The 14,910-nt window shown below is 44.5% G+C and overlaps 1 protein-coding gene across 7 annotated transcripts in view; it reads left to right on the top strand.

Moving 5' to 3' along the window:
- The window catches only part of TRAK1 (trafficking kinesin protein 1), a 172,137-nt gene extending 159,863 nt beyond the window's left edge, over positions 1–12,274 (top strand). For 5 of the 7 annotated variants that reach the window (XM_040353124.1, XM_040353128.1, XM_040353126.1 and 2 more), the window contains one exon: positions 10,192–12,274. In XM_040353124.1, coding sequence (XP_040209058.1) covers positions 10,192–10,975 — 784 coding nt within the window. In that variant the 3' untranslated portion in view covers positions 10,976–12,274. Of the gene's footprint in view, positions 1–915; positions 1,005–1,146; positions 1,245–10,191 lie in introns of those variants that run through there. The other 2 variants (XM_040353129.1, XM_040353130.1) reach the window with 2 other exon arrangements.
- The last annotated feature ends 2,636 nt before the right edge of the window (positions 12,275–14,910 follow it).

Raw genomic sequence — 14,910 nt, 5'->3', positions numbered from 1 at the left:
TGAAAAACACAATACACATACAGTATACTGTAATCTTACAGATTACAGTACTGTATGAAATAAATACACACACCCTTTGTCCCTAGTGGTCTGCCCAGTGTTCTGCATGCAGTTTTATATAATAAAAACTTTTTTTTCTGCCTGAAAACTGGAGATTGTCCATAGCAACCAAAAGGGGTCCCTTTACATCAAAAGTGCTTTTAGACCAGATAGAAAACAGCGATAATAAATTAGAATCACTTGCAGAATTGAGCGATAGCGATTTGTGGGGAAATTCGTCATCAAACAATAAAAATAATGACAGTGACAATTCTGCAACTGAGCAGATTTCAGTGTTTTTCATTTGATTACATTATTGAATAATTTTTATTATAATTACATTATTATTTGCTATAATTATTTATTATATTATAATTTATGATTTTGTGTTTCAAACTTTATCATACCCGGGATGTCTACTAGACTATTGTTTGGACAGATTTAAGTGAGTTATTCCTAAGAATTGCAGGCCTACAGTATAAAGCGCCAAAATTCTATGCAAAAAATTGTACCGCTTTTGGTACAAAATTCCAGACATAATCATACCGCCAGGGAGGTTAATAGGCTAGCTAATTCATTTCTCCTAAATGCAGAAAAACTGTCATGGTTATGTACATTATGATTGGGTAATATCGGCCCTAAAGCATTTTCTGCTCTATCCAAAACGTAGAGAAAAACATTTGGCATTACATGCACTTTTATTTGCTCTTGATTTAAAAATCTATGAAAGAGCTTGAACACAATGCACTGAGCGAACGTCTGTAACACAGGATTAATGCATAGAATATTGTTTATCCTTGCAAATACGAAATAGAATGTGGATTTACCAATGTATGTGAACTTAGCAGCTGCCTAACCAGAAGTGGTTCTTTACAGGTCATTTGATGGAGAGGAAGAAAGCACTTTATACCAGGTTTTTCTAAGAGAAGCTATAGGGCAAACTCTATGACTGAGCATTACAGGGGGTGAGCAGTACTACTTAGTGGAGTTTGTTGCCTGTTGATACACAGAAGTTGAGATGCCAGTGTGTGTGTGTGTGATACAAGATAACCCTAATGATTGACAGCGTCCTAACACAACTAAGAATCCAAATGCTTCCTCTCACAGGTTCACTGGCATGTTGTCTTGCTAGACTGATTCCCATCAACTAAACTACTCAATTTTTACTACCAGGAAAAAAAGTTTTTTTTTTTAAAGGAAAATTGTCTTCGCATTTTATTGTACAATAATAAAATAAACATATTTTATTTTGCATATGTAGTATGTGTAATTTTAATGAGTGTGTAACTGATTAACTTGCCTGTTATATTGGCATAGCTTTTTTTTCCCGTTGCATGCGTAGGCTTAATTTTTTCACCTTTATTTTGTTCATTAATTATAGGTATTTATGTAACACTTAAATGTACGCAACAATTTACATATATTGGACCCTCACATCAGTCCCTTTCATGTATACATGTGCCAATTTAGACAGAAGCTAGTTAAACTACCATTGTTTTTTTAAAGTGTGGATGAAAACCAAATTACCCAAAAGAACCCCACTCATGGACAGGAAGAACCTGCAAACGCCATGCAGGTAGCGTCATGGTTGGGATTTAAATCAATGACCCTAGTGCTGCTGAAAGGCATAATTGCTAACCACTGATCCACTGTACTGCCCTGTTACAAGTAAATTAGTTAACTAAGTTGGAAAAAAATTGGTTAATACATTTCTACCTTTCGCTGCTGGTGCAGAGCTGACAAAATAAATTTTACTATGTGGTCAATGCCAAAAATTGTTCATAGTAGACACCTCTTATCCCCAAGAATAGCTAGTAGTTGGGCTCAGAACCTCTCTATACTATTCAGTTATAAAACAAATACAAGAGGGTGCCTCCATATAGGTGTAGAGATTTATCAAGAGAATAAAAGACAATAAAATTGCACTCCAGATGGCTGGATTGAGGACAACACCAAGACAGCAGATTGAATAGCAGTCTTAAATCAAGAAGGGAGAAAAAAGACAGATTACAAGGAAAAACATTTTATTTGGTCACTTTTTTAAGTTCAGCCTCTGTCTCAGTGTGCAGTATGAATGAAAGAACATAAGTGAGGTGTTCAGTTTTGCTGAATGCTATTAAATGACCTATAGCACCAACAGAAGTATTACTTGTAGCAACATCGGAAAAACACCACTTGCACCCACTGACGATTCTTAAAGCGGTTGTATACCCGCACACTGAAGAAAAGATAGAAAAAAAAAACCCTGCAAGGCAAAGGCATAATGAGCACATAATGCAGCACATACTAGCTCATTATGAAATACTTATCTCAGAACGAAGCCCCCATATCGGAACCCAGTCCACGCCAAGGGAGCGGACGTCTTGCCCTCGGCGTGTCTTCCGAGGAATATACCAACAAATGCCAAAATCCTCTTCTCAAATCTTTTTATTAGAATGACATGCAAGGTATAAAAACCGCTTGCATTAGGTTTATGCCTCATTTGGCCTTCTTTTAAAGCAGAAGTGAATGGTTTAAGGAAACGAATATGAGAAGACTATTAAAAGATGCTGTAGTTTACCTCTTCAACGATCCGCTGGAATGCATGCACAGCAACTAATCATTGTGATTGCCAGGAGAATTTTTTTGCATGGTTAGGACATTGGTAGGTCTAAGGAAAGATGTTACTGTGGTGTGTTTTCACATGTTTACAGCATGGCCATGCAAATATATATTGCACTTTTGAGTAAATCCAGAGTTCTTCTGTATAATTGTAAAAAGTGAATGCTAAAGGAAATGGGAAGAGTGACCACATGAAGTGAAAATTGGTCTGCCGGTAAACATTAGTCCTGTCTAATTAGACTGTAGGTGGCTATTGACAGAACAAGGAAAGACGAATTGTTACTTCCATTTGTGTTAAAGTATTCCTAAAACCAGGAACAACACTGTAATATATTGCAGCTTGCTAGTCTTTAGATGTTTTCTTTTTTCAAGCTAACAGTATTTTTCTGAACAAGCAGAAAATACCTATGGACCACACTATAAATACAGTGTCAAATTTTTTTGTGGGCCAACTAACCCCTCTCCCCCATTACTTTGTATTGCTGTCAAAGTCAGACATGTTCGAAGTCCAAACCTGGAGGACAACCATTGCTCCCCCTGTACATACAGATGAATGAATGTAGCAACTCAAGGACAGGAGGTGTGATATTTGCAGGATAACCAGATGAAAATAAAGGAGAAAAGTGTCATGGTCTTACCTCTTTGCAGGCTTCTTACATCTGACATGTGCTGGCGGCCATGTTTGCTTCCTGGGGTTCTTATAAACTTACCACACCCTGCGGCTCCTCCTTCCCACTGGGAGGAGCTGGATGCCTTGCATATATAGGAGGGCTGTTGCTGCAGTTCCTTGCTTGGTCCTCTTGTATACACATGCTCCTGAGATTGTGCTGCTGCTCTTGGTTACCGACCCGGCTCCTATGGACGATCCTTCTGGCTCCTGATCCCCGGCTTGTCTCGCCACCTCTCTCTTGTTACGGACTCCGGCTTGGCTGACTCTCATTTCCGGCTATCGAACCCTGGCTCCGGTGGAAGACTCTGCTGACTGTTTGATCATCCGTTTGGACTTTAACCTTGCTGTTTGGTTTTTAATAAAGCCTTCCTATTTCATTTATCTGTTGTTGTATGTCTGATTCATGCTTCCGTGACATTAGGACCAAGCCATGAATTCTGACGGTACAGGGCCACCTTCGCTACCCATGCTGGTTGCCAGACTGGATCAGCAGGATCACATGCTGGGTCAGTTCGCTCAGGCGTTGCAAACCCTGCTTGCACGCACGGCTCATCTCGCTCCCATTGCTGATAGGCCGGTTGTCGCTCCTGGGTCCGCTCCTACTGCCGCTCCGGTTGTTGCGCCAGTCTACCCCGACACCTGTTGCGCCTGCGGTGTCTCGGGGTATGACAGGTTCTGCCCCCCTTCCGCAGCGCTTCGGGGGAGAGCCAACTCAGTGCCGAGGTTTCCTTAACCAAGTGGGCATTTATTTCGAGTTGCTGCCACATGCCTTTCCCACTGAGAGATCAAAGGTGGGCTTCTTGATCTTGCTGCTCTCGGACAGGGCCTTGGCCTGGGCAAGCCCCTTATGGGAGAACAACAATCCGGTGGTTGCTGAGTTTTCCGGTTTTGTTGCTTCTCTTCGGAAGGTGTTCGATGTACCGGCTCGCTCTGCCTCTGCTGCGAAGCTCCTTATGTCTGTCAGACAGGGTTCACGATTGGTAGCCAAATACGCCATTGAGTTTCGTACCCTGGCAGCAGAGGTGGGCTGGAATAATGAGGCTCTGGTCGCTGCTTTCACCCATGGTCTCTCGGATGCCTTGAAGGATGAGGTTGCGGCTAAGGACCTACCTGTGGAGCTCAAGGCTCTTATTTCTTTCCTGATATTGATTGACACCAGACTCAGGGAGAGACCTTCCTTTAAGGAGAGCCTGCGGAGGTCTCCTTAACAGATTGGCGCCTACGTTTGCTGTCCCACCCGTGCCTCCCTCCTCCCACACCTCCTGGAGTTGACTTGCCTGGGGGTGAACCCATGCAGCTGGGGTTTGCTCGCCTGTCTGAGGGGGAGAGGGCATTCCCGGCAGACCCATCCAGCCGTCGCACGTGACTCATGAGACCCTTCCAGTGGGGATAGCCATTGGGGCCGTTCACAGGGAGTTGGTCTGCCTTCAGGTCATTTCGTCTCCACACTACTCGGTGGTCTTGGGGTACCCCTGGCTCCAGAAGCATAATCCGACTTTCGATTGGAGATCGGCCGAGATCCTCTCGTGGTCACCACAGTGTGGGGCTAGTTGCACCAATGGGCCTGTCAAGTTGTTGTGTACCTCCTCGGACTCTGTGTTGCCTCCTGAATACAAGGGGTACCGGGATGTATTCGATAAGGTGCGCGCTGGGTTCCTACCCCCGCATCGCCCTTACAATTGTGCCATAGATTTACAACCTGGTGCCGTTCCTCCTCGTGGCAGGGTCTATCCACTGTCGGTTGTGGAGAATGAGGCCATGGAGGAGTACGTGAAGGAGGCGCTTTCCCGTGGTCACATTCGCAAATCCTCGTCCCCGGCAGGGGCTGGATTTTTCTTTGTGAAAAAGAAGGGCGGAGAGTTGAGGCCTTGCATCGACTATAGGGGCCTTAATCGCATCACGATCAAGAACGCATACCCGATACCCTTGATTTCCGAGTTGTTTGATCGCCTGAAAGGGGCCACGGTCTTTACCAAACTCGACCTGAGGGCGGCATATAACTTTGTAAGGATCAAGGCTGGTGACGAGTGGAAGACCGCGTTCAACACCAGGACCGGTCATTATGAATCCTTGGTTATGCTCTTTTGGGTTGTGCAATGCGCCCGCAGTCTTTCAGGAATTCATCAACGATGCTTTCCGTGACCTGTTGCAGCAGTGTGTGGTGGTCTATTTGGATGACATCTTGGTATATTCTGAATCCATGGAGGCCCACATTCTGGATGTCAAGCGAGTGTTGCAACGGTTACGAGAGAACAAGCTTTTCGGTAAGCTTGAGAAATGCGAATTTCACCGGTCCCAGGTAACCTTCTTAGGTTACATCATTTCCGCGGAGGGGTTCTCCATGGACCCTGAGAAGGTTTCGGCTGTCTTACAGTGGCCCCAGCCCAGTGGTCTTCGTTCCCTGCAGCGCTTTTTGGGCTTCGGCAATTATTATCGGAAGTTCATCAGGGACTTCTCCATGCTGGCCAAGCCTCTCACGGATCTGACCAGGAAGGGCAGTAATTCCCAGGTCTGGCCGGCCGAGGCCATCCGGGCTTTTGAGGCTCTAAAATCTGCCTTTGTGTCGGCTCCAATACTGTCTCATCCCAACCCTGGGTTGCCCTTTGTTCTCGAGGTGGACGCGTCTGAGACGGGAGTAGGCGCCCTTCTGTCTCAGCGTCGGACACCAGAGGGTCCTCTGCTTCCCTGTGGGTTTTACTCCCGGAAACTGTCTCCCGCTGAGTGCAACTACCAGATTGGTGACAGAGAGTTGTTGGCCATCATGCAGGCTCTCAAAGGGGGTTGCTCGAGGGTTCGGTGGTTCCGGTTCTCATCCTGACGGACCACAAGAATCTGACTTACCTTTCTGAGGCCAAGAGATTGACACCCCGTCAGGCCAGATGGGCTCTGTTCCTGTCACGTTTTAATTATGTGGTCTCCTATCTACCCGGTTCCAAGAACGTCAGGGCGGATGCCTTATCACGTCAATACTCCGAGCTGTCCAGGGAGGAATCGATACCGACTTCGGTCATACCTCCTAATCAGATCCTGGCCGCCATTCGCACCAGCCTGACCTCTCCCCTTGGAGAGCAGATTTTGGCGGCCCAATCTGGTGCTCCCTCTGGGAGACCCAACGGCAGATGTTTTGTGCCTGAGGAGTTGCGCACTCGGTTGTTGCGCACCTACCATAACTCCAAGACCGCGGGGCATCCTGGAAAGAATCAGCTGTCCTGGGCTGTTTCACGTTTGTTCTGGTGGCCTTCTCTACGTTCTGACATCACTGCATATGTAGCGGCATGCTCTGTTTGTGCCCAGAGTAAGTCACCTCGGCACCTTCCGTTGGGCCTTCTGCAACCCATCGCCACTGGGGAGCGCCCATGGTCACACCTTGGGATGGACTTCATTGTGGACCTTCCTGCATCCCGAGGCCATACGGTCATTCTCATGATTGTGGATCGGTTTTCCAAAATGTGCCACTGTGTTCCTCTCAAGAAATTACCCTCTGCACAAGAGTTGGCCACGGTTTTCGCCAGGGAGGTCTTCCGGTTGCACGGTTTGCCCAAGGTGATAGTGTCGGATCGGGGAAGTCAGTTTGTGTCCAGGTTCTGGCTCGCCTTTTGCTCCCAGTTGGGGATTCAACTCTCCTTCTCCTCGGTTTACCACCCTCAGTCCAATGGGGCCGCAGAACGGTCCAATCAGGCCCTGGAGCAATTTCTTCGTTGCTACGTCTCCGATCATCAAGACAATTGGGTTGACATTCTGCCATGGGCTGAGTTTGCCAGGAACACGGCGGTGAACTCTTCCTCTTCCTCTGGGACGTCTCCCTTCATGGCCAATTATGGGTTCCAACCTGCCGTGTTACCGGAGTCATTCTCTCCCCAAGATATTCCGGCTGTGGAGGATCACCTTTCCGCTCTACGTGCTTCTTGGGTACAGATCCAGAGGTCTCTGCTCAGCGCCAGAAACTCCAGGCTGATCGCAGACGGGCGCCTGCTCCTTCCTACCAGGTCGGAGACCATGTATGGTTGTCTACTCGCAACCTCAACCTTCGAGTGCCCACTCCTAAGCTGGCTCCTCGCTTTGTTGGTCCCTTCCGAGTGCTTCGCAGGGTGAACCCGGGTTGCCTATGCCCTTGCGCTCCCACCTGGCATGCGGGTCTCCAATGTGTTTCACGTTTCCCTGTTGAAACCGCTGGTGTGCAATCGCTTCACCTCCTCGGTTCCTCGGCCTCGTCCGGTTCAGGTGGGCGATCATGAGGAGTATGAGGTGAGCGATATCCTGGACTCACGCTTGGTCCGCGGTCGGGTGCAGTTTTTGGTCCACTGGCGTGGTTATGGTCCAGAGGAGCGTTCCTGGGTTCCCTCCGCAGATGTTCATGCTCCTGTCTTGCTCTGAGCCTTCCACGCGCGCTTCCCCCAGTAACCGGTTTTTGCGCCGTGGAGGAGGGGCCCTTGAGGGGGAGGTACTGTCATGGTCTTACCTCTTTGCAGGCTTCTTACATCTGACATGTGCTGGCGGCCATGTTTGCTTCCTGGGGTTCTTATAAACTTACCACACCCTGCGGCTCCTCCTTCCCACTGGGAGGAGCTGGATGCCTTGCATATATAGGAGGGCTGTTGCTGCAGTTCCTTGCTTGGTCCTCTTGTATACACATGCTCCTGAGATTGTGCTGCTGCTCTTGGTTACCGACCCGGCTCCCACGGACGATCCTTCTGGCTCCTGATCCCCGGCTTGTCTCACCACCTCTCTCTTGTTACGGACTCCGGTTTGACTGACTCATTCCCGGCTATCGAACCCTGGCTCCGGTGGAAGACTCTGCTGACTGTTTGGTCATCTGTTTGGACTTTAACCTTGCTGTTTGGTTTTTAATAAAGCCTTCCTATTTCATTTATCTGTTGTTGTACGTCTGATTCATGCTTCCGTGACAAAAAGCCTGCGAAGAAGAAAACAAATGTAGGAACATAATCTAAGGCAGAGGTGCCCAACCTTTTGAAGTGTGAGGGCCACTTAAACGATTTTGTAACTGGTAGCGGGCCACAATGAGCCGAACGGGCGGATGACAGGCCCGCTCTACACTATGGGCCCTCCAATCCATCTAGATGGAAGGGGACGGATCCCCTTCTATTTTTTTCAGTGGATCAGATTGGATGTAGGCAAGTTTATATATATATATATATATATATATATATATATATGCTCATTGCTATGTGATTTTAACCACTTAAGATCCAAACCTTTAGGCAGCTAAAGGACCTGGCCAGTTTTTGCGATTCGGCACTGCATCGCTTTAACTGACAATTGCGTTGTGCGACGTGGCTCCCAAACAAAATTGGCGTCCTTTTTTTCCCACAAATAGAGCTTTCTTTTGGTGGTATTTGATCACCTCTGCGTTTTTTATTCTTTGCACTATAAACAAAAATAGAGCAACAATTTTTCAAAAAAATTCAATCTTTTTTACTTTTTGCTATAGTAAATATCCCCCAAAAATATATAAAAAAAATATTTTTTTCCTCAGTTTAGGCCGATACGTATTCTTCTACCTATTTTTGGTTAAAAAAATAGCAATACGCGTTTATCGATTGGTTTGCGCAAAATTTATAGCGTTTACAAAATAGGGGATAGTTTTATTGCATTTTTATTAATTACTTATTTTTTACTACTAATGGCGGCGATCAGCGATTTCTTTCATGATTGCGACATTATGGCGGACACTTTGGACAATTTTGACACATTTTTGGGACCATTGTCATTTTCACAGCAAAAAATGCATTAAAAATGCATTGTTTACTGTGAAAATGACAATTGCAGTTTGGGAGTTAACCACAAGGGGGCGCTGAAGGGGTTAAGTGTGACCTCATCTCTGTTTCTAACTGTAGGGGGTGTGGCCGTAGGTGTGACGTCATTGATTGTGTCTCCCTATAAAAGGGAACACACGGTCACGCCGCCACAGTGAAGAATGGGGAAGCTGTGTTTACACACAGCTCTCCCCGTTCTTCAGCTCCGGGGACCGATCGCGGGACTCCAGCGGCGATCGGGTCCGCGAGTCCCGCGGCCGCCGTCACGGAGTGCGCGACCCCACGGCTGGGCTTAAATCGCAACGTACAGGTACATTGATTTGCCCAGCCGTGCCAATCTGCCGACGTATATCGGCGTGAAGGGTTTTTTAAGTGGTTAATAAAAAAAATTACCTTTTTAAACACAATCTTCACTTCAGGAAACACCCTGTGGGTAGCACCGACTGTTGCTGTCAGAGGCAGAGTGCATTTGGTATCACTCCGCCTGTGACAGAATTTGGTACTTTACAGGAAGCATCAGCTCTGCTTGCAACTGCAGCTGTTTGCTTCCTCTACCGCTGGCTCCATTCTCATCACTGATGCTCTGGGATGGCAGGTCAGGGACACGCAATCTGGGCTTGCCAATCCGCCAGAGCTGGAGCCTGCGGGCCACATCAGAGGGCCAGCGATTGGGCCCCCCTGATCGAAGAACTGATAAGCTGCAGTATATTATATTGTTTGTATGTTTCGCGACCCTTTTAAGTATGCATTTACGTATGAAAATTGTAGTAGGAGTCTTCCATACTTGGTTTAGCATGATGTGTGTTTGTTTTGATTACTAATTTGATCAGTTCTAAAGAACAAAGAACCTTGTGTCGTTCAGTGACATTTTCTGTCATTCTGGCATGTCATTGAGTAAAATTAGCTGGGTTCGATTAACATAAAATAAGTTAGAAATTTAATTTTGTGTTTAATTTGTACATACATACTTCTCTGAACAATATGTAATGCTTAGTGGATTCTGATCACTTTTTTGTATTAAGCTTTAATTTTTGTTTTCTTTCTCAAGCTTATGTATTTTATTTGTAGTGTATTGTAACAGTAATTTTTTTTTATTGTGCTCTGCAGCCTTAATGCAACACCCACTCCAGCTTCTGTCATCTTCAGCAATCTAAAACCAACGCCAGCAAGCACACCCTGCACACCTCGACGTTTGAGTTTGGCCGAGTCTTTTACCAACCTAAGAGAATCAACAACCACTATGAGCACATCTTTAGGACTGGTGAGGCTATTGAAAGAGCAAGGCATTTCAGCAGCTATGTACAACCCCCAAAGTTGGGACAGGGCTGGAAAGGTTTCTTTTATGAATCAATCGCTTCCAAAAATGGCTGTTATACCTTCCACGCCTCCAAATTCGCCTATGCAGACGCCAAGCTCTTCTCCTCCTTCCATAGACTTTAAATGCACCAGCCCACCTTACGATAACTTCCTGGCTTCGAAGCCTGCCAGCTCCATCCTGAAGGAAGTGAGGGAGAAAAAAAACATAAGAAGTAGTGAATGTCAAACTGATGTCTCTGTCTCCAACCTTAATTTGGTGGATAAAGTGAAAAAATTTGGAATTGCCAAAGTCTCAGGACCATCACAGGCCTCTGCTGTATGCGAAAGCCACAGGCCTATTATATGTGGCGCACAGGGACCAATGCAAGCATATGGTCCTGGAGGCCTTATACCAGAAGGTCTGCCTTTAAATTACTCTGCTGTTACAAGTGGCATACAGCTAAACACTGGAATTCGTAGGAATCGGAGCTTCCCAACAATGGTAGGATCTAGTATGCAGATGAAAGCACCATCGACATTGACACCAGGCATCCTAATGGGAGCCAAGTTACCAAAACAGACAAGCTTACGATGAGAAACAGCCCAACATCGGCAACCATATGACTGGTCTCAAAGGCCGATCATTAGCTTATGTGCTTATATTGTGAAATCCTGCATCCAACGGTTATCTAGGGGGCTATGACTTCCTTTTGAGTTGCCACCTCTCCCTTATTTCCTTTCGCTTGTACTGACAAATCATCGTTGTGCCTAGATGAGAAGTGGAGACTAAACTTTGTATAAATCTGTAGATAAGGAGCATATTGCAACTATATTAATTTCGCCAACTGAAAGTGGTGATTTACGGATGTTGCTGTAATATTGTAGATAATATTATATTGTACAATAAATAAATGGGGCAAGTGGGGGTACTGTATGCACTGACTTTAATGGACTTCTGCAGCTTAGAATGCAAAAATAGTTTTAGAATTAAATCAAGTTTTGGACTGACCAAGGTTTTTAATTTATGTAAAAGGAAATTTAACCCATACACAGGTGTGAGGTATCCTTGGGTATGTTAAGAAATTTCCTTTGTTTTTGTTTAATGATGCAATAAATCAATATCCTTTTTGTAAGGTCTTAAAAAAATTATCATTGCAACTATAGAGGCTGAATACCAACAAAATTGATAAAATGTGACTGACATTTCACAATATAATTTGAATTATTATGAATAAAAAAAAGAACTTACTTAAAGGGTAACTTCATCTAGTTAGTTAAGGGAGCCATTTTGTGAACTGATCTGCTTGCCCCATCAGTTCCTTATGAATTAAGAGCACCAGTATTGTTGCAGTGCATAAAATGGCTTCCAGCACTTCTGTAGGTATCGTGTACAATAATAGCGATATACAATACATATTTTTGAACACTGCATTGGCCAATGGTATGTTTCTCTGTTGGCACAGTGGACTACTTTGCAATCATTTCACACAAGTTCTGCACATTCTCTTTTATTAGTTATTCTCACTGTGCACTAGAACCTATTTTGGATATCAGGAACAAAAAGGGATTGGTAGGACACAAACGAAACGCAAGACTGTGCTGTCAATTAACTTAAATACTTGAAATATAAGCCTGTAAAGCGAGCTATTTATTGTTGGCTGATGAAGGAACTAGTTTTTTTATGTTTGTTAAAGAAGGTCAATATTATATAAAGTTAGTACATTTTAAAAAAATCTTAAGCGCACTAACTGTATTGTTTTTGTTTTAGGTCAATTGCATTTTAAACTTTTTTTTTTTTTTTTTTTTTAAGAAAAAGGTCTTAATCACAGGCCCATATAATTCGTTTTTTTTTTAATGCACACTAGGCCATTCAATAAAGTTATAGTCCACTACATCTCCATTTGTTTCTTTATTTTTTGTGTTTTAATTTACTTGTCTTTGTTTTAAATTGCACCAAAACATTTCTAAAAGCATTTATTCAAATATCCAAAGATCTTCTGCTCCAGGATGAACTACACTGGGTATATCTAAAAATGTATTTTCTAAAGCATGCTAAGCTGAATGGACTACACTTTATATGCCAGTGGTCCCCAACCTTTTTGGCACCGGGGACCGGCATTGAGGTAAAAAATTGTGCCAAGGCCAGACGATGTGTTATTTTGGGGCCAATTTGTCAGGAAATGGCTGGTGTTAGCACTTCAATCATCACAACACCATGTTTCATACGGTGTCAGGATGATTGAAGCGCTGAACGGGGCTGTGTGGGCGGAAGTGTGGCAGGGCTGTGTGGGCAGAAGTGCGACAGGGCTGTGTATGCGCAAGTGCAGTGATGGCGGCGATCTCTCTGCCCGCCGCTGCACCTCAGATATCGCAGTAAACAGGCTGCGGCCCTGTAGTGGGCCGCGGAGCGGGGGTTGGAGACCCCTGGTTAATGCATTAACATGATTTCAGGGCATTTAATGTGCAGTCAGAATGTAGCCCTAGTAGTATTGGCACTAAATCGATCCGAAAACCTTAAGTTTACATTAAAGAGCTTCTTTTAAAGTGATTAAATGGTGATGTAAAAGTACCTATAGCTGCAGGGAGCATACAATATTTTACATGAATATATCTTTATTAAAAGGGCTGTGATTTTGTGTTCCCTGCCACATTACACCAAAAAATATGGGCATATTCTTCTAGGAGTTTCCTAGACAAGAGAACACATTGGTTTGAAAAATGCTTGAAAGTGCAATTTTGACCGAAAGTTGTTTTGGGAGGGGTTAGAACCTGTGCCAGTTTTTTCTGTTTTGTGAGGCTCTGTTGGGAAGATTTCTCTTCACCTCCTGCTAGGGTGACAACATTGTTACCAAGACAGGAAATGAGGGAACATTTCTAAATGGCATACAGTAGGGTTGCATTAATACCACTTTTTTAAGACTGAGTACAAGTACTGATACTTTTTTCAAGTACTCGCTGATACTGATTACCGATACTTTTTTTAATGTCATGTGACAGTGACACTAATATGCAGCACTGATAGGTGGCACTGATAAGACGTCGACCGGAGGAGCCCACAGAGGAGCAGAGAGGGGAGCCGGAGGAGGATACAGGGGAAAGTCAGGGGTAAACGGTGCAGTGGCAGGGGAAGTTATATTTACCGATCTCCCTGTGTGGCTTTCAACAAAGCAGCTGAAAGCCACGGAGGTCAGAGGAGAAGCGGCTGTCAGCTGTTTATTGAAAGCTGTACAGGAAGATCAGGGATTATAACTTCCCCTGCCGCCACACCGATCATCCCTGAGTGTCCAGGTGTCGGACTAGGCATCGGGAGCATTTGCAGGAGTACAAGTACTCCTGCAAATACTCTGTATCGGCACCAATACTGGTATCGGTGCAATCCTAGGATACAGCACCACCATACAGATTCATTAAAACCTAGTGTTCCGGCCTTCTAGAGTCTAGACCAATGTTTCTCAACTCCAGGCCTCAATCCTCCCCCCCCAATAGGTCATATTTTCAGATTTTTTCTCACATAAAACAGCTGTGGTAATTACTAAGGTAGTGGAACTGATCAAATCTGTGCAAAATAATGGAAAGCCTGAAAGCATGACCTGTTGGGGTTACTTGAGGACAGGAGTTGAGAAACATTGTTCTAGACAACTTTGTCACTTGGACAGGAAGTGAGGGTAGTAGTAACATCCTAGTAGAAATTGTAACACCTCCCGAACAAAAAAAGACGAAGGACGAACTCGAAGACTGGAGTCACACTACTGCCTTATGGTAACTTACGTTATGCATGTTGGTGCATCACGTTCCCATTTCATTTGGAAGAGTACCACTAAATACCTGTGTAACAGTACACTGTAAGGCCGGCCATACACAGTGAAAATCTTGGCCAGTGGGGATGGCTTTCCCCGCCCTGACAATTGCTATGACAAAGCACTGTTTGTTAGTGTAAAACGCGTCAGCTCTTCTGTCCAATCTGATCTGTGGCATGTATTTTTTAATCCATTTTTTGAATAAAGGCAAAAACTTTTTTTGGAGTGCGGCTGTCCAGAATTTCTTCCCATTTGCATTCTGACAATTGCTCAGCAGGAGGTGTTCGCCTGTCAGCTCTATCTGTGTTGATGGGGGAATTGTTAAAATTTCAATAGACTGCATTAAGGTAAAAAAAACTTCTGACTTTACAATCCCTTTAAGGACCCTTATGCCGCGTACACACCATCACTTTATGTGATGAAAAAAAATGACGTTTTTAAAATGTCACTTTAATTGACTGTGTGTGGGGGAAAACGTTGTTTTATGTCTTGTAAAAAACGACCAAAAAAAATTGAAGCATGCTTCAATTTTATGTGTCGTTTTTCAAAAGTGCACTTTTTACTTCACAGAAATTGACCGTGTGTAGTAAAAAACGTCGTTTTGTAAGACGTTTTTTCATCCACGCATGCCCAGAAGCTACTTCAATGGTAAAACGTGGTGGAACGTAACCTCACTTTGCAAGAACATTGTGAGAAAAACTATGGTGTGTAGGCAACTTCGTCTTTGAAAATT

The sequence above is a fragment of the Rana temporaria genome, chromosome 5 (genome assembly GCF_905171775.1).
Source record: "Rana temporaria chromosome 5, aRanTem1.1, whole genome shotgun sequence".
In the NCBI taxonomy this organism is placed as follows: Eukaryota; Metazoa; Chordata; class Amphibia; order Anura; family Ranidae; genus Rana; species Rana temporaria.
This window is presented reverse-complemented; position numbering and strand designations above follow the sequence as displayed.